Raw genomic sequence first — 18,568 nt, forward strand, 5'->3', positions numbered from 1 at the left:
TTCTTTCCTTCCTTCCTTCCTTCCTTCCTTCTTTCTTTCTTTTTTATTCTTTCTTTCCCTTTCCTTTCCCTCCCTCCCTCCCTCCCTTTCTTTCCTTCCTTCCTTCCTTCCTTCTTTCTTTTTTTAATCTTTCTTTCCCTTTCCTTTCCCTTCCTTCCTTCTCCGTCACCCAGGCTGGAGTGCATTGGTGTGATCTTGTCTCACGGCAACCTCTGTTTCCTGGGTTCAAGTGATTCTCCTGCCTCAGCCTCCATAGTAGCTGGGACTACAGGCACATGACACCACATGCTGCTAATTTTTGTATTTTTGGTAGAGACGAGGTTTCATCATGTTGGCCAGGCTGGCCTTGAACTCCTGACCGCAGATGTTCTGCCTCTCTGGGCCTCCCAAAGTGTTGGGATTACAGGCCTGAGCCACTGCACCTCACCAAAAGGTGTTTTTCTTCATAAGCCTTTTGCATATTTAGTTCTGTCTTGGTATCTGCTTCCTAGAAGACCCAAACTGGCATATACCCATTTTATAGATTATTTGTTGAGAAAATAAATAACTTTTCCAAGGTCATATACATATTGTTAGTAAATGCTAAGTGCCAAAATTAAACATAGATCTTTCTGACATGAAAGCTTATATTCTGTCTACTATATCATGATGCTTTCCACTACAGACTTCAAGTTTTATGATAATGTAATCATGAATTTAATGTGCAAGGATTTAGAATAATGTATGGTACATAAAAAGCAATACGTAACTGTTATTATTCTGTTGATTTTTGCCATTGTTCACATGTTGTAGAAAATTTAGAAAGCAGTTCAGCATAGCAACTTTTGGTAAAACTATATGGGAGATTTTAAAACTGGCCATTCATTCTTTCTCTCTTGCATCTACCCCTTTGCAATGTGACAGTGCATGCCTTTTTATTTTACACCCCTGGAATCAGGATTGGACATGTGACTTTATTTGGCCAAGGAGACATTGATAAACATGATACAAACAAAGTTCTTAAAAGCACTTATACTTGGGGATTGTTTTTTAATGGCTCTGGGGATCTTTCTATCACCCTGTGTAAAAGTCCAAGCTACCCTGCTTCAGGATAAAAGGGCCTACGAAATACAGCAAAATTACTAATGCTAAAGACCTCTCCTAGATCAAACAGCTCCCAGATCACCTGATAGATTATTAAAGATGCATGTGTCAGAATAGCCAAGATGAGCAGAAAAATGATCCACTTGAGCCCAGCCCATATGACTGAACACAGAATTAGGGGATAAACAAATGGTCTTGTTTGAAGCTGTAAGTTTTGAAGTGGTTTGTTATCCAGCAAAATTTAACCGTGGCCATAGGTGAGGAAAGACAAATATTTGTAGTGGTCACTCTTGGTTGCCTTTTCAGTGGCTATTCCTTCTCTCTTTCTTATTACCATTACAGTAATAGTCTTTAGGAATCGGACCTACAGCTTCATGAAGCTCTCCCCAGTTGCAGCTAGGTAAATGTTGATTAGCATAAAGGTAAGCATAGTAATGTTATTTATTTTGCTAATGACTAAACAGCAGGTATAATGCTGACAAATGACTCACCTGGAAATTATCCTGGAGAGGCTTCTGGAATTGCCCTCACTCTTAAAAAGGACATACCACATCCTGCCTTTGGACATTTTTGTATGATAATATGATGCTTGGATCTCTAGCAGCCACCTTTAAGGTATGAGGTAAAAGATGAGAGAATCACAAAGAAGATCACAAAGAAGTTGAGGAGGATAACTGATATCACTGACCCAAAGAATTAACCAACCGTTTAACCACCTACCCAATACCTTCTGTTATGTGGGATAATGTATTTTCTACTATTTAAGATGTACAAATTAGGTTTTTCTATAACTTGTAGCCGAGGGTATCATTTTAGACATAGTGGTTAATTTTAAGCTTCTTAGAATTTCAACAAACTTTTGAAATGAGTACGTGAATATTCATGCAAAAAGATGAAGTGTAACCACTAATAAACTTCACCTTTCAAATTTTCTCTTCTCTCCTCCTCTTCTCCAAACCTACACAGAGCTTTATAAAAATACTAAGTAAGAAAAGCAACACTTTGGTTTCATACCAAGATAATATTCTCTAACTTTTCCAAGTATTATCATATATTTCAATTCTAAAAACACAGCTTATTCCTTTAAAATAAATTTATTTAAACTGGAGGCTTATATGACACAAAATCAAATTATTAGAAGAGAATCTCACATAATAGCTTTGATTTATTTTGAGAGGAGGATTTGAACCCTTCAGGCAAAACCAGAAACCATGGACTAAAAATGCCATTTTCAAAATTTCTCATGATGTTAGCCATCTAGGTAGGGAAATAAAATGTATTTTTTATTTTTAGAGCAAAACTGTATCCACTAGGATGCACTGTTGCCTCATAGCTTTCCAATAAAATCCCTTATTTCTAAAGCGTGTTCATGAATTGTCCCTGCCAAATCCAGAATGCCTCATCACACTTCCTTCAAGCAAGCATGCATGTTGCTGTTTCTTTATTTCACTACAATCCAGAAAGTGTCATGCTGTAAGATAGAAAAGAATGATGCTGGAAAGCAGCTGACATGCAATAGGTTTGATTACTGGCAACACTCTAATGTCTGATGAGAACACTACAGCCGAGTCCTGCCAATTATTTACATCTCCAAAGGATAAATGATTTCCCAAATGGTATCCAACCACCAAGGCACCCAGAGTGTTGCAGAAATGTTTCTAAATTGTGAATTTGAAGGATAACTATATGAAAGCGATGTTCATGGAGTTTGTGCCCTAGCAAAGATTGACACGAGGCATCTAGACAACCTGAGTCTCTCCCATGGTATGACAGGGTTAATTATAAACTCTTCAGGTAATCTCATTTGGCAGGAGAGATGCAACCAGTGGTAGAGGGTGCTGACTCGGAAGGGAGAAAGTTATCAGTCTATGAGCAAATAGTCACTGAGTGCTCAAAGCATGCCAGGTCTCGGTCTTTATGATCAGAACTTCTGCCAAAGATGAGTGGGCCACAGAGGGCAAAGGCTTTAATGGGGAAAGACGGGGGTCTCTTTATCACAGCCACTGGTATCTGTGGTGTTGATGAATACCTGTAAGGACATGGAGTTACATTTTGATATATTTCTTCTTTAATTTAGTACATTAAATTAAACTAGGTGTTGATGAGACAATGATGAAAATGCTAGCATGAGCTCAACCCTCAAGAAAATTAGAAAATCTGAGGAATGATCCTCATATCCCAAATCACAGATTCCTGCTGGTCAGAATCTTGCAACAGTTAGTATATTTTACCATCTGCTTCCATACTGTCTTCCCAGCCACAGCTTCCAGGATCAACTCCGTGATATATTTTTGGCTTTATGCCTCATCCCTTAAACACACACCCAAACAGATACGTACATACCTCTTTCATCCAAGCTTCTTCCTGAACTCCTGTAATTTGCCGCTGGTCTGCTATTCTCTCAGATTGTGATAAACTTAGCTTCTTCTCCCCTCTCTACTTACCTTTCATCTTTTTATTTCCACAATAACCATGACTTCATCTACAAAGCCTGTATGTATTTTTCTGAATTACTTTTTTGTTTCCTAGGATTTAGTAAGACACATACTGATATAGACCTTTCATTAGGAACAAAACAGATATTAGCTACATAAATACTAGCTATTTTGGTTGGTTTTATCTATTCTCTTATGTTTTGTACCACACATCCTCGGTTACCTAGAACATCTATACGCTATGGTAGATTGTCTACAAAAATGGCCACCAACACTTCTTCTTATCCCTGAATATCCATATACTCCTTCCATCAAGTGGTGAGGTCTATTTCCTCTCCCCTTCATCCCACAACTTGCTTAGGCCCATAGAATGTACCCTTAGTAGTGTTTTAAAACTCCCAGAACAAGGTGTTAAGGGAACTGGAGGTTTTGGTTTGTACCCTGTTGGGATCCAGCTGCCATGTAAAAGGCTTAGAGAATTATTACAGACATAAAGATGAATGGAGAGAGAGAGAGAGAAAAAAAGAAAAAGCAGGAGGGAGAGGACAGCCAGCACTGCCTTTCCAGCTGCTCCAGCTAACATACCTGGGAGTGAGTAAACCATCTTGGATGTTCCAGTCCCAGCCAAGCTTCCAGCTAAATACAGCTGCATAAATTACTCAAATAAAATCCATGTGCAGTAGACATGATCCATCACCATGAAGCCTGGCAAAATTTTAGACTTGTGGGGTAACAAATGGCAATTGACTTAAAACCACTGAGTTCTGGAGTGGCTGTGTATACAACAGATAATTGAACGTCTACAAGGTACAGCATGCAAACTCTTTGCAGTGGCTACATATACAACAGATAATTGAACGTCTACAAGGTACAGCATGCAAGCTCTTTGCAGTGGCTACATATACAACAGATAATTGAAACGTCTACGAGGTACAGCATGCAAACTCTTTGCAGGAGAGAAGTATGCCTTACCCATTTATAAATCTCCTAATGCCTGGATCAGTTTCATGACAATTTAATTTAATGTCAATGATGGCATTAAATTAACATCTCAAAGTGAAACAAATATGCTCACTGGCTGCCTACAGCTCCTGTTCACCTTGCGTCATTTGAATGAGCTCTTTAAACCTGAATGATTGCTGCAGATATTGTTGGCACTTCTGCTTAGCTGGCATCTCACATTGTGTACTTTTAAAATTTGCTCTGAAATGCAGACTTTCCAGCCTGATTGCAAGCCCAGTGTTTATCATTCTGTCCCAAGGGCATTCTCCTAAATATCCTCTTGCACTGATCCGTTAATGTGGCCTGATCTACTACAGTCTTTTAAGTTTCAAAGGAAATCTGAAATCATTTGTAGCTATGAACAAATAGTCTTTCAACAATAAGAAATAAAAAGAGATATGGAAATCACTGTCTCTACATATCCACTGTCCACATAATGTCATAAGTTCCAGCTTATGTGGCACTATTTCCATCTAATGTTGAGTTGTGTTCCAGATTAGTGATATCTTCCCAAGTACTACCAGCTCTTCTTGACCTCCACAATGCTGTGAAATGTCAAATTGTTGAAACTTATGTTTCAATGGTTTAGTGTTGTCTTTTTCTGGACTCTACACCTCCTGTGCAAACATCTCTCAAATTTGACTGCCAACAAATCTTGGGCCTGGCTTCAGAACTTGTATTAAAATATCAATAGGAACCAGTCAGAATGGTGATTATTGAAAAGCCAAAAAAGAACAAATACTAGCGAGGTTGTGAAGAAAAAGGAAAGCTTTTACACTGTTGGTGGGAGTGTAAATCAGTTCAACCATTGTGGAAGACAGTGTGAAGATTCCTCAAAGACCTAGAGACAGAAACATTATTCGACCCAGCAATCTCATTACTGAGTACATATGCAAAGGGCTGTAAACCATTTTATTATAAAGACACATTCAAGCATATGTTCATTGCAGCACTATTCACAATACCAAAGACATGGAATCAACCTAAATGCCCATCAATCATAGACTGAATAAAGAAAATGTGGTACTTATGCACCATGGAATATTATGCAGCCATACAAAGGAACAAAAATCCTGTCCTTTGCAGCGACGTGGACGAAGCTGGAGGCCATTACCCTTAGCAAACTAACGCGGGAATAGAAAACCAAATACTGCACATTCTCACTTATAAGTGGGAGTGAAATCATGAGGACACACGGACACATGACAGGGAGCAACACACACTGGGACCTGCTGGAAGGTGCAGAGGGAGGAGGGGGAGGATCAGTAAGAACAGACAGTGGTTGCTGGGCTTAATACCTAGGTGATGGGATGTTCTGTGCAGCAAACCACCATGGGCACACATTTACCTGTGTAACAAACCTGCACATCTGGCACATGTACCCCTGAACTTAAAATAAAAGTTGGGAAAAAAGAAGACAAATAAATAAGCAAATAAAAGTGTGTGGCACCTCCAAAGAAACAGAAGAGACAAGAAATGTCAGTGGGAGTGGCTAACATTAGCTTTGACACATGCTATTTATCTTGTTCAAGTAGAAATGTGACGCCATGCTTAGTTTATAATATGGAAGAGATCATTTCCTGTCAAGGTAACACCATTTATGAAATCTGCCTTTCCAGTGTACTGGACTACACTTTTACTTCCAATGTTCATTTTATTGAAACTGCAAAGTATACATTCACCATAGGCTCCTTTGCAATAATTTTGTCTTGTGTCTTGTAATAGAGTTCTCTAGAGGGACAGAACGAATGGAATATATATATATACGTATATATATATATACGTATATATATATACGTATATATATATGTATATATATATACATACACTTGGCAGAAGCACTGCAGGCAGGATAGGCGAACCCATATCTGGAGTAAGTGTCTTTTCCAGTGAGGACAAACCTCTGCCCTTTCCATGATAGAAGAGGTCCAATATTATATATATTATATATCTCTATATGTAATATATATGATATATATTGTATATATACAATATATTATATTGTATATATACAATATAATATATTGCATATATTTATATAATATATAGTACACATACTATATAATGTATATATAATATACATTATATACATAGAATTTTATTAAGTATTAACTCACCTGATCACAAGGTCCCGCAATAGGCCATCTGCAGGCTGAGGAGCAAGGAGAGCCAGTCCAAAACTGAAGAACTTGGAGTCTGATATTGATGGGGAAGAAACATCTATCACCAGCGTGGGAGAAAGATGTAGGCTGGGAGGCTAGGCCAGTCTCTCTTTTCACATTTTTCTCCCTGCTTTTATTCTAGCTGCACTGGCAGCTGATTAGATTGTGCTCACCCAGATTAGGGGTGGGTCTGCCTTTACCAGCCCACTGACTCAAATGTTCATCTCCTTTGGCAACACCCTCACAGACACACCCAGGAACAATGTTTTATATCTTTCAATCAGTTGACACTCAGTATTAACCATCACAAGTCCACCCCTTGTCAACTTGAACGCATACACATCTCCTGAGATCATACATAATCTTTAAATAAAGACAATAATAAAGTCATACTAACGCCTAACATAACTATCCTTCGTATAACCAGAAATGCACCAATCCCCAATCCAAATACTATTACGTAAAGTTAATAATACTTGAATGCTGATGTGAAGTCAATAAGTCTTATGTCACATGATAAAGGAGGAAGGAAATAAAATGAAGATATTTTCTTAGTAGAAGTGTACACATGCACAAACATGTCTTTAAGAATAGAAGGAGGAAATACTCATGACAATTACAGTCCTCGTTCATTTCTGCAGCTGGTCTTGTGGTCATAGCTGGTATTGATGACTAACTTCTTCTCCTACCCTTTCTGTATTCCCTTTGCCTTCAGCAAGCATCTCAGCAGGTCGTGTTTTTTTTTCCTGGTGGAGAGACCCAAACTTTCATTCCTGAAAGTCTGGGTCATTTGTAGTCCTGCCTGGATTGGGCTTTTGTAGCTTCCCATTGACCTTAATCACAGGGCATGGTAATACTAAGAGATGCCCTAATGGATCTCCTGTATTCCATGCATACTCTTCCTTACCTCCATTGTGGAGTAGTAGACTGATTTCATTGTGATAGTCTGGGTCAATCACCCCAGCCAACACTGTAACTCCCTTCTTAGCCTGTTGACTTAAAAGTAAGAGGAGTCCAAAGTGTCCAGGCGGCAATCTTAACTTCTAGTTTAATGGAATCGTTATTGTCTCTTCTGGTGGCAGCGTTCCTCCCTCTGGAACTAAGACCTCTGGCCCACAGAATGTAATGTCGCAGGAACAGGAAGCAACAATTTTGCTAGTGGATCACTAGGGGTGATGGTGAGTGGTGCCACTTCCACTTCCACCCCTTGATTCCTGGACCCGTGAATCCTGGCTATGGAAGAGACAGTACCATATATTGGACACTGATTCAGAGCCTACACAGCCTTCTGGAAAACTTTGGCCTAGCCCCACAAAGTACTGTTACCTAGTTGGTGTTGTAATTGTGACTTCAAAAGGCCATTCATTCCACCGTTCTATCAATCCAGCTGCTTCAGGATGATGTGGAACATGGTAAGACCAGTGAATTCCATGAGCATGAGCCCACTGCTGCACTTCTTTAGCCATAAGGTGAGTGCCTTGGTCAGAGGCAATGCTGTGTGGAATACTATGATGGTGGATGAGGAATTCCGTGAGTCCATGGATGGTAGTCTTGGTAGAAGCATCGCATGCCGGATAGGCAAACCCATATCTGGAGTAAGTGTCTATTCCAGTGAGGACAAACCTCTGCCCTTTCTATGATGGAAGAGGTCCAATATAATCAACCTGCCGCCAAGTAGCTGGCTGATCACCCCAAGGAATGGTGCCATATCGAGGGCTCAGTGTTGGTCTCTACTGCTGGAAAATTTGGCACTCAGCGGTGGTCATAGATAGGTCACCCTTGGTGAGTGGAAGTCCATGTTGCTGAGTCCATGAGTAACCTCTATCTCTGCCACCATGGCCACTTTGTCCATGGACCCACTGGGCAATGACAAGGGTGGCTGGGGAAAGAGGCTGAGTGGTCTCCATGGAACGGGTCATCCTTCATCCTTCATTATTAAAATCCTCCTCTGCTAAGGTCACCCGTTGGTAAGCATTCACATGGGATACAAATATCTTCACAGTTTTTGACCACTCAGAGATGTCCATCCACATAACTCTTCCCCAAATTCCTTTGTCACCAATTTTCCAATCATGCTTCTTCCAAGTCCCTGACCAACCAGCCAAACCATTGGCTATGGCCCATGAATTGGTATATAATCACCCATCTGGCCATTTCTCTGTCCATCCAAAGATCACAAACAGGTGCACTGCTTGAAGTTCTGCCCACTGGGAAAACACACTGGACTTATTGATTTGTGAGGCATTTGTGTACTCTCCACTGCCATCCTTCATGGATGTTCTAGAAAGGGGCTGTAGTGCTGCAGCTGTCCACTTTCGGGTGGTGTCTGCACATCATGCAGAACCATCTGTGAACCATGCCCTAGTCTTCTCTTCTTCTGTCAACTGATCATAGGAAATTCCCCATGAGGCCACCAGTGCAGGCTGGGGAGAGAAGGCAGGGTGGCAGGAGTGCAGACCATGGGTGTTTGAGCCACTTCCTAATGTAACTTACTTGTGCCTTCAGGACCTGCTAGAGTCAGATCACGTATATACTACTTCCATTTGATGATGGAATGCTGATGTGCATAACCCACTTTATGGCTAGATGGGTCTGAAAGCACCCAGTTCATGATAGGCAGTTCAGGTTGCATGATGAGTTGATGACCCATAGGCAAACATTCAGTTTCCACCAAAGCCCAGTAACAGGCAAAGAGCTGTCTCTCAAAAGGAGAATAGTTATCTGCAGAAGATGGCAGGGCCTTGCTCCAAAATCCTAGAGGCTTCTGCTGAAGCCAAGTGTAATGCAGAGTCCCTACTTAGTGGGCCCAAATCAATAAATCAATAAATTCAGCCTGATCCAACTCTATGTTCCTTCCACCATTATCCCACAGCCTTAATATCCACTCCCATGACTGTTCTCCAGATTTCTGTTTATACGAATTAGTAAACTCAAGCAGTTCTTTTCGAGTGTAATGCACCTCCTCTTGGGACACACTGTGAACCCCACCTCTAGGGACCCACTGGGACTTTAGTTATATGTCTAGAAGTAAACAGGGGTGTTGGGGTTGCTCCTAAGGAGAATCAACATTGTCTTGTCTGGCAACTGTCTCAGGGGAGGCTGCAGGCAGCACAGGGTATATCTCCTCAGACAAAGGTAGAAAGGCTCATGACAGCATGGGTCGAGGAGGGGATATTGCCACTACTGGGGATGGGGAAGCTGTTTCTTCTGGCAAAAAAAAAAAAAAAAAAGTTCATCAGCAGTGTCCCCAGCTTCATCAGGATCCTCTCACACATTCCCATTCCAAGTTGCAGGGTCCCATTCTTTTCCAATCAATGCCCTCACTTTAACAGTAGATATCTGGTGAGGCTGTTCATGCACCTTTTCTTGCAGTCTGCCACTTGCATGGTAAGAGCTTGGGTCTGTTTTTCCAAATTTCAGCTCTTTCTCTGCAGGAGGTAAGACTCTCACTCAGGGCAACCTAATCAGATTTGAAGCTCAGTATCTGCTTCTGAAGCTGGGAGATAGAATCCCTGAGTTCAGCGTTTTCTTTCGTTATTTTATCTACTGAGCTTAGGAGAAACCAACCAGTTTCATTACATTCTTGCTTCTCCACAAATGGTCAAAGGTATTATGTGTGGAGTCACTAAACTCCTTGCCACTCGTGAGCAATGAATCAGGAGTGTAAACTGCATTTACTTTGCATAACTCTGTAAACAGTTCATGTCAATGACTATCAGGGTTTGCCATGCTATTAGAAAAAGAGTCCTTAGCATTTTTGAGTCTAATCATATTAAGCAGCCAACTCCAGAAACCCCAAAACCAAGAAAAGAACTCCATCCTTAACATTCTGTTCCTCTAGAACCACTCCTGATACCAAAATCTGTTATTAGTCAGGGTTCTCTAGAGGGACAGAACTAATATGTATGTATTTTATTAACTATTAACTTACATGATCACAAGGTCCCACAGTAGGCCATCTGCAGGCTGAGGAGTGAGGAGAGCCAGTCTGAGTTCCAAAACTGAAGAACTTGGAGTCCGATGTTCCAGGGCAGGAAGCATCCAGCAAGGGAGAAAGATGTAGGCTGGAAGACTAGGCCAGTCTCTCTCTTCACATTTTTCTGCCTGCTTTTATTCTAGCTGCACTGGCAGCTGATTATATTGTGCCCACCCAAATTAAGGTGGGTCTGCCTTTCCCAGCCCACTGACTCAACGTTTAGTTTCCTTTGGCAACACCCTCACAGACATACCCAGGATCAATACTTTGTATCCTTCAATCCAATCAAATTGACACTCATTATTAACTATCACATTTCTATTCTGTTCCTAAAGCCACACAGTCTCAACCTCTCTTAAAGCACCTTTTTGGCCTGGGCCTGAAGGCTAGACAAATCAATTTAGTCCAGTATCAAGAACAAGGCAAAACAAGACAAAACAAAAAAATGCCACTTTTCTCTGCGTTAAGTTGTCAATAACCCTAAAGCATCTTCCATGTGTAAATGCTGTAAACTTGACTTCTTTCTAGAAGATTAAAGTTCTGGATTAGTAATTGTACATAAACAAAGTATGCAGGCTAAATTATTTTTACCCCTTATTATGTCCAATGTCTGCTTATTATCAGGCAGGACTTTGCCAAAACCCAACTTTGAATTTGTTCATTCAAATAATTAGTACACTAAGGCTTATATATGTGAAACTAGTAAAAAGTAATCATGGTGTTATGTAACCAAGTATTAGAAATGTCAGATGGGATACTTGTCAGCATTCAGTGATTTAAAGCTTTTGATATCTGTAAAAAAATGTATTTTCTCTCTTTTATTAGTTTCCTGTCATGAGACGTTTGTGCTTCTTTAGTCGTTGTCACTTGATTCAAACAGTAAAGTCTGTGCTGGATGAACATTTTCATTTATATAATAAGAATGGCTTTAATAAACACTTCACTCGGGAGATATTTAAGGTAAGTTCTTTAAGGCCTGGCACTGTGGTTTACACCTGTAATCCCAGCACTTTGGGAGGCCAAGGAGGGAGGATCGTTTGAGCTTACTAGCTCAAGACCAGCCTGGGCAACATGCCGAAATTCATTCTCTTCAAAAAAAAAAAAAATACAAAAATTTGCTGGGCGTAGTGGTAGGCACCTGTAGTCCCATCTACTCAGGAGGCTGAGATGGGAGGATGATTTGCGCCTGGGAGGCAGAGGTTGCAGTGAGGCTGTACTCCAGTCTGGGAGACTAAACTTTTCTGAGAAAAAGTGAGAGGGCTTGGAAGGATGGTTTATGACAATGAACCAAAGAGCTCTAGCTTTATTTGCATAATAAGGGAGTTCCAAAGAGATTAGAGGGATTTGGAAGCTTGCCTGTATACTAGGCAAATGATCCAGCTTATTCTTGTGCATGCTCGTCCATAACCTTTTTGAGTAGGCAGCAGTCTGCACAACCTGCTTCCATGGCACAGATAATTGGAACAGTGGTTGTCTTTCTCCAGAATATTTGACTGAGAATCCCAGAGCAAAGTTGAGTATGAACTTGGAAGGTCATATAAATGCAGGTGTTAGGGCTGGAAGGTCATATCAACACAGGTGTTGGGGCTGCCATTTTAGAGAATAATGGGTGATGGAAGAAGCCATAAAAAGATTAGAGGAAGAAAAAAGGGGAAAAATGAGTAAATGTCTGAAGGGCAGACATGTAGTATCTCATGGCAGAGGCAAAGGCATGACTGATTCTCAAAGCTGCCTGCCTTCCTGCCCTTCATATGAATGGCTGCCCAGATACTCTTAAGCCCTGTATTTGTATGTCCTTTCAAAACTTCCCTTTTTTTTTAGGTTCCTTGAGCAAGCCATTGTTTCTTGAAACCAAAATTACTTAATGGGTACAGTATTTGGGGGGAAAAGTGAAGCCTAAGGGAGAATACTACAAAGGAAAACTTATGAATTGATAAGAGAAGCCAACTAGGAAGGACATATAAGTATGGATGAGTAAGTCACAAAAGGAAGATGGAGATAGGAAGAACTTTGTTTGGAGGCTGAAATCAGCAAAATCTAGTCAAAACAAAGAGTGGACATACTTTAAGGGAAACGAGAAAGGTTAATATCATGGGTCAAGACAATTTAGCATGAAGTGAAAGCATTGTAAAGACAGTGCCAAAAAAAAGGTTAAGTTTTCATATACCTTCTCTCTGACAGATTATTCAATTCTGACATTTTTATACCTCCCTTCTTCACTGAAAATAGTCAAAAACATTGCTTTGTTTTTTTACAACATACTTCATATTAACCTGTCTTAATTAAAATGTGAACTTTTGTTTTATTTGTAAGAGATACTTAAAATGTTATTGCTACAGTGTACACTACTTTCCCTCTTTAATAATTTGCAAGTAACATAATTCCTTAACAATATTTTTATGGAAAGGTCAGTGAGGCCACAAAACACATTTAGCTGACAGCACTTGGAGTTTCTGCCTTTGAAAACATGTTCAGCAGTTTCCAAGTCCATCTATTTCTTGTTTATTTTGAACTTTCTCTTGCAAACTACAAATGCCGTGTGTATATATATATGAATATATATTATATATAATATATATGTGTGTATATATGTACTTATATTATATATATATATATATGCAACATAGTGAGGCCCCATCTCTACAAAAAATAAAATAAGGTTAAAAAAATAATAATTAAATCAAATTTAAAAAATCAACTGGGTGTGGTGACATGTACCTGTAGTCTTAGCTACTTGGGAGGCTGAGGTTGGAGAATTACTTCAACCAAGGAGATTGAGGCTTTAGTGAGTCATGTTCACATCCCTGCACTCCAGCCAGAGTGATAGACTAAGACCCTGTCCTCTGCCAAGAATAAAAATTAATGAAAAATGAAAAACATGAAAAATGAAACCTATACAGTCACATGTTACTTAACAATGGGGATTCATTCTGAGAAAGGTGATTTTGTCATTGGTGCAAACATCAGAGTGTACTTACACAAATGTTGATGTTATAACTAGGCTGCACACCTAGGCTATGTGGTATAGCTTATGGCTCCTAGGCTACAAACCTATACAGCATGTTCCTTTCCTGAATACTGAAGACAATTGTAACACAAAGCTAAGTTTTTGTGTATCTAAACACAGAAAAAGTACAGTCAAAATGTGGTATTATAATCTTACAGGACTACATTGTATAAGCAGTCTGTCATTGACTGAAATGTCATTATGCAGAGCATGGCTCTGTTTCATCAATAGAAAACAGCACCAAGCAGTCCTCCAACAACAGCACCATGCCTACAATGTGGGCCAACAGGCTGGACGCACTCGTGCACAAGCAGGGCAGACGCCAGGTGTACAGATTTCTTCCCCCCAGCAGTTCTCAGTGTGTTCCAAACCAGGGCTGCTTGTAGAGCCATTTCAAATTCCGCATGATGCGTATCTATGTGTGTCAGTGCAACATTCATCTTTCCACACCCATATACACAGATTCACTTTCAAGCAAAGAACGCTTTGATACATTGTGCTGGTCAAATGTCCCGCTGTTCTCATGTCCACTCCTTATAATGGAGGACAGGGGGAATGGAGAAAGCTGGTATGCCTGCTCACCCTCTCCCTCTTCTTCTTATGGCAGATCTAGCCATTATCACTTAAGTTCCTGCTGCCCCTGAATAGCTTTTTTCACATGGTCCCTGGTCCAAAGGGACAGCCTCACTGTGGCTCTGGCGATGGCATGGCAGCCTGAAATTCTTTGACCTGCCTCAGGAAGCCATCTCTGTTTCCTGAATAGCCTAAAGTGATCTATGCTTATATCACAATCTTGGGCACATCCAAACACTCTCATGTGTGCATACATATTCAACCTTATTATTATTGTTACGTTATTGTTATCAGAATTGTAATAAACACTTACATAGTGCTTCCTATGTGTGAGACAGTCTCCTAAGCTATTAAGTCATTTAATCTTCATCACAACCCTGTGAAGTAAATTCTAGTAAAATCATTTCCTTGTTGCAGAGGAGGAAAACTGATACCTGAAGGGATTAAGGTGGGATGCACAACTTGCACTGGCAATCCGGTTCCCGAGCCCATACTCTCGTTCCCTACACACACTTTCTATACCTGCATGTACATGCTCACACGTGCAGACACACATGCATCTGCCTGCTCGCCCATGTAAAAATCTAAACGTAGCTCTAGCACTCTAGACCCTCACTTCACGCATTGAACCCGCATATGGGATGTAGCTCAAATAAGCATATTATAAAGTCTTCCACATGATTTAGATTTATGACTCTATTTAGAAACCGTTGCTTCAATCCATGTCTTCCGTGGTTCTTGTCTGATCATGAGGCAGAATTGGGAAAGGCTTCACAGAGGGGAGAGTACTTTCTAAATCCATCTTCTCTCTTTTTACCTCTTTTAGCCAGGAGCCAGCATGATGTAGAATTACATTTAATACCAAAGGGTCTTTCTAGATTCCCATAGCTCTCCTCATTATGTTCTTTTATTATGGAAAACATTCTCTCACATCTCGCATTCTTGCCTCATCTAACTACTCCAAGTGAGTTTGGTAGTTAGAGACTGGAAATTTTTCCTCTTTAAATACTATACATTTTTAAAATCTGTATTAATTTAGGATTGATTAAATGGGTTAATTCCAGACTTTCCAAGGCTAACACCATATCATGTCGTATCTTGAAAGCCTGGAGGTTTTGAGATATCTGCTATTTTTATAACCTAAAGAGTGAACAAGTGGCTCAGGAGAAGAAAATTAATCTCAGTGTTTTCATGGGATAGGGATTGTTCTGGGAGTATAGGGAGAACCATGAGAGGAAATGTAGGCAAAGTATGTACTCTACATATTTAGGGAGATTCCTAGTGCATGACATTTGGGACATAAAACCTTTTATATTTTTTTGTGAGACAGACTTGATTCAGGCTTCTCTATGCTATTTATGAGCCCCAAGAAGGCTTAGCTACAAGGTAGGGGACTTGTGACTTGGAGTTTGTTATAATGATAGGAAATCTTATGTTAACAAAACAACATCAAAGTAAACCATTTCAATGAAGTTGTTAACTAAATTCTCTTACTTTCCTCTCCAATCTGGCATAGTTTTCACAACTCCAAAACTGAGATAACAATAGTGCCACCTTCCTCAGTTGTTAGAGGGAATAAATGAGTAGTACCAGCCCTCAAAATGCTGAATAAGTGTCAGCTTTTAGTAATAGTATTATAATTGGTATTGAATAATATAATTTCTGATATAAGGCATCATTCAAAAGAATTGAGTTTTAAATTTTCTACTATCTACAGCTAGCTTAAGAGTTTAATATAACACTTTGACATCCATTTTTTTCTTTCCAAAACTAGCAATTACATCCAGTTTCCAACATAGCATAATGAAATGTTTAGATACAATTGTAATGTTTTGTATTTGAGAAATCAAAGGTGGAGACTTGTTCAAGGAGACATAGCTACCAAAGGCAGAGTCAGGGCTCCAACGCAGGTCTTCTGATGAATAGTTAGAAAATAAGACAAACTATGATAAGTCTTAAAATATGGCATAAGTTCTATTGTGGTTCAGATGAAGAAAGGGGAACATCTTAATGGGAACTGGGATGGATAGAGGGTGCCTGTTTGAAATTCTGTTCAATTGCTTACGTTTTGCATGGATGTTTCTGTAGATTCCACTGAATTAGTCAGCCTTACTGATTTGAGGTTCTGACCATGAAAGTTGGCTTCAGAGTCATTTCATCCTAATCCAGTTAGAATCAGCTTCACCCTTTTCACTTACATGATGAATCAGGCTCAAGCCTTGCACTCTGCTTAAGAGGAGGTTGGAAATGAGTTCCAATTTAGAATAAGACCATCTGCACCATATGTGGGCCATCCAATTGTGACTGGCTCTGCCCTGGCTACCAAACTAATTATGGATATATTTCAGGGTGTAAGTTACTAGGCTTAAAATCCTTAATTGGCCAAGTTTTATTTTGTTAAAATCCCTTTGCTTTCGCTTTGGAAAAAAAGCTCAGTAATCAAGATAAAATATGTAATGGACTATTAATTCAAATCAAATTTAATTTTAAAAAATCCATGATGAATATAACATTAAAATTTTAAATGAAGACAAGATTCAATACTTCAGAGCCCTTCCTCTGTATCCTCATCCTAATCTGGCCCTCTTTCCAATAAAAGTTTTTAAAAGTAGGCAGCCAGCGTACAGACCATAGTTTACCCATTTGATCTAAATTTAATTTAAATCTAAATATATATGTATATATTTAAATCTAAATATATACATATATGTATAGCATGAAATTATTTATCTTGATTATGGAGTTTGGGGGTGCCTATTTAAATATCACTTCTAAGGCAAGTGCCTTTCTAACCCCACCTTGGTCCCAAATTAGGTTCCCAGTAGCTTTACAGTTGAGATGCTTAGTTAACCCACTGTCTATCACACTTAACTTGCTTATATACCAACACATTTTTGCATAATATCTCAACACTTCTGTTCCAGAAAAGTCCTGGTGTGGAAAATCCCAGAGAATAAAGATTAATAGCGCCTATTCATTTCATGCTCACAGGAACCATGTGAAGTAGATGCCTTTATGATGACCCTCATTAAGGAATGAGAAAGATGAAGCAATAATGATTAAATAGCTTACCCAGGGCAACATAGCAAGTAAGGGATGAGGCTGAGCTTTAGACTCAGCCGGGCTGACTCAAGAGTCCATCTCGTAGGCTGCTACACCAAGTTGCCTGCTTTCAGCAGGAAGTAGGAAGCAGGAAAGAGAGCCCATGTAGTGCAGAGAAAAAGATATAGGATGGGGAAAGAGTGTTTTCCGTGGGCATTCTGGTTCCTAGTTTGATGCTATGTGATGCCATCTGCATTTCCACCCTTGGGTCGTGCGATTCGTCCTGTATCCTTGGAGAAACTCTCTTCATTAACTTGCACTAGCACAAGTAGATTTCTGCTGGTCCTCAAAAGATCTTCAATACAAAAACAATCATGGATCAAGGCTGATTGTTCCAAAACTCCACCCTGATAACACCCACATTGCTTTCTTACTTTGACATCTGTACTAGTTTTTATCATCTCAACAATCATTTCATTTGTATTAAATGTTTATAGTTTTGTCTACAGGCTATTTTACCACTATTGTTATTCTTTTAAAAAATAGTGATATATGAGCAAATATATATACAGTTGATCCTCCATATTTGTGGATTCCACATCTGCAGATTTAACCAGTCACAGATTGAAAATAATTTTTAAAAAATTATAGCTGCAATTGTACTTAACACGTACATACTTTTTTCTCTTTTCATTCTTTTTTAAACAATACAGTACAACCACCATTTTTAAACATTTACCTCGTATTGGGTATTATAAGTATTCTAGAGATGATTTAAAGTATACAAGAGGATGTTTGTAGGTTATATGCAAATAGTAGGCTATTTTATATAAGGGACTTGAGCATCTGTGGATTTTGGTGTTGCAGGGTCCTGGAACGAATCCCTCAGGGACAGCAAGGGAAAATTGTTCTTTTCTTTTCTTTTGAAATGGGGTCTTGCTTTGTCACCCAGACTGGAGAGCAGTGGTATAATCTCAGCTCACTGCAATGTCTGGCTCCGAGGTTCAACCAATTCTCTAGCCTCAGCCTCCTGAGTAGCTGAAACTACAGGTGTGCACCACCACGCCCGGATAGTTTTGTACTTTTAGTAGAGATGGGGTTTCACCATGTTGGCCAGGCTGGTCTCGAACTCCTGACCTCAAGTGATCTTCCTGCCTCAGCCTCCCAGAATGCTGGGATTATAGGCGTGAGCCACCACACCTGGTCAATTGTACTTACCTTCCACCTGTACCGTCTCCGTGTTGCACAAGCTTTCTGCTCCCGTTGTATCTAATTGTGTTGTATGCAT

The 18,568-nt window shown here is 39.7% G+C and overlaps 1 protein-coding gene across 1 annotated transcript in view; it reads right to left on the reverse strand.

Moving 5' to 3' along the window:
- LOC109026093 (prothymosin alpha-like) overlaps positions 1 to 18,568 on the reverse strand; it is a 45,857-nt gene extending 27,289 nt beyond the window's left edge. Inside the window, exon 1 of the mRNA XM_063704555.1 lies at positions 18,499 to 18,568. Coding sequence (XP_063560625.1) covers positions 18,499 to 18,568 — 70 coding nt within the window. The remainder of the gene's footprint in view (positions 1 to 18,498) is intronic.

The sequence above is a fragment of the Gorilla gorilla genome, chromosome 2 (assembly GCF_029281585.2).
Source record: "Gorilla gorilla gorilla isolate KB3781 chromosome 2, NHGRI_mGorGor1-v2.1_pri, whole genome shotgun sequence".
In the NCBI taxonomy this organism is placed as follows: domain Eukaryota; kingdom Metazoa; phylum Chordata; class Mammalia; order Primates; family Hominidae; genus Gorilla; species Gorilla gorilla.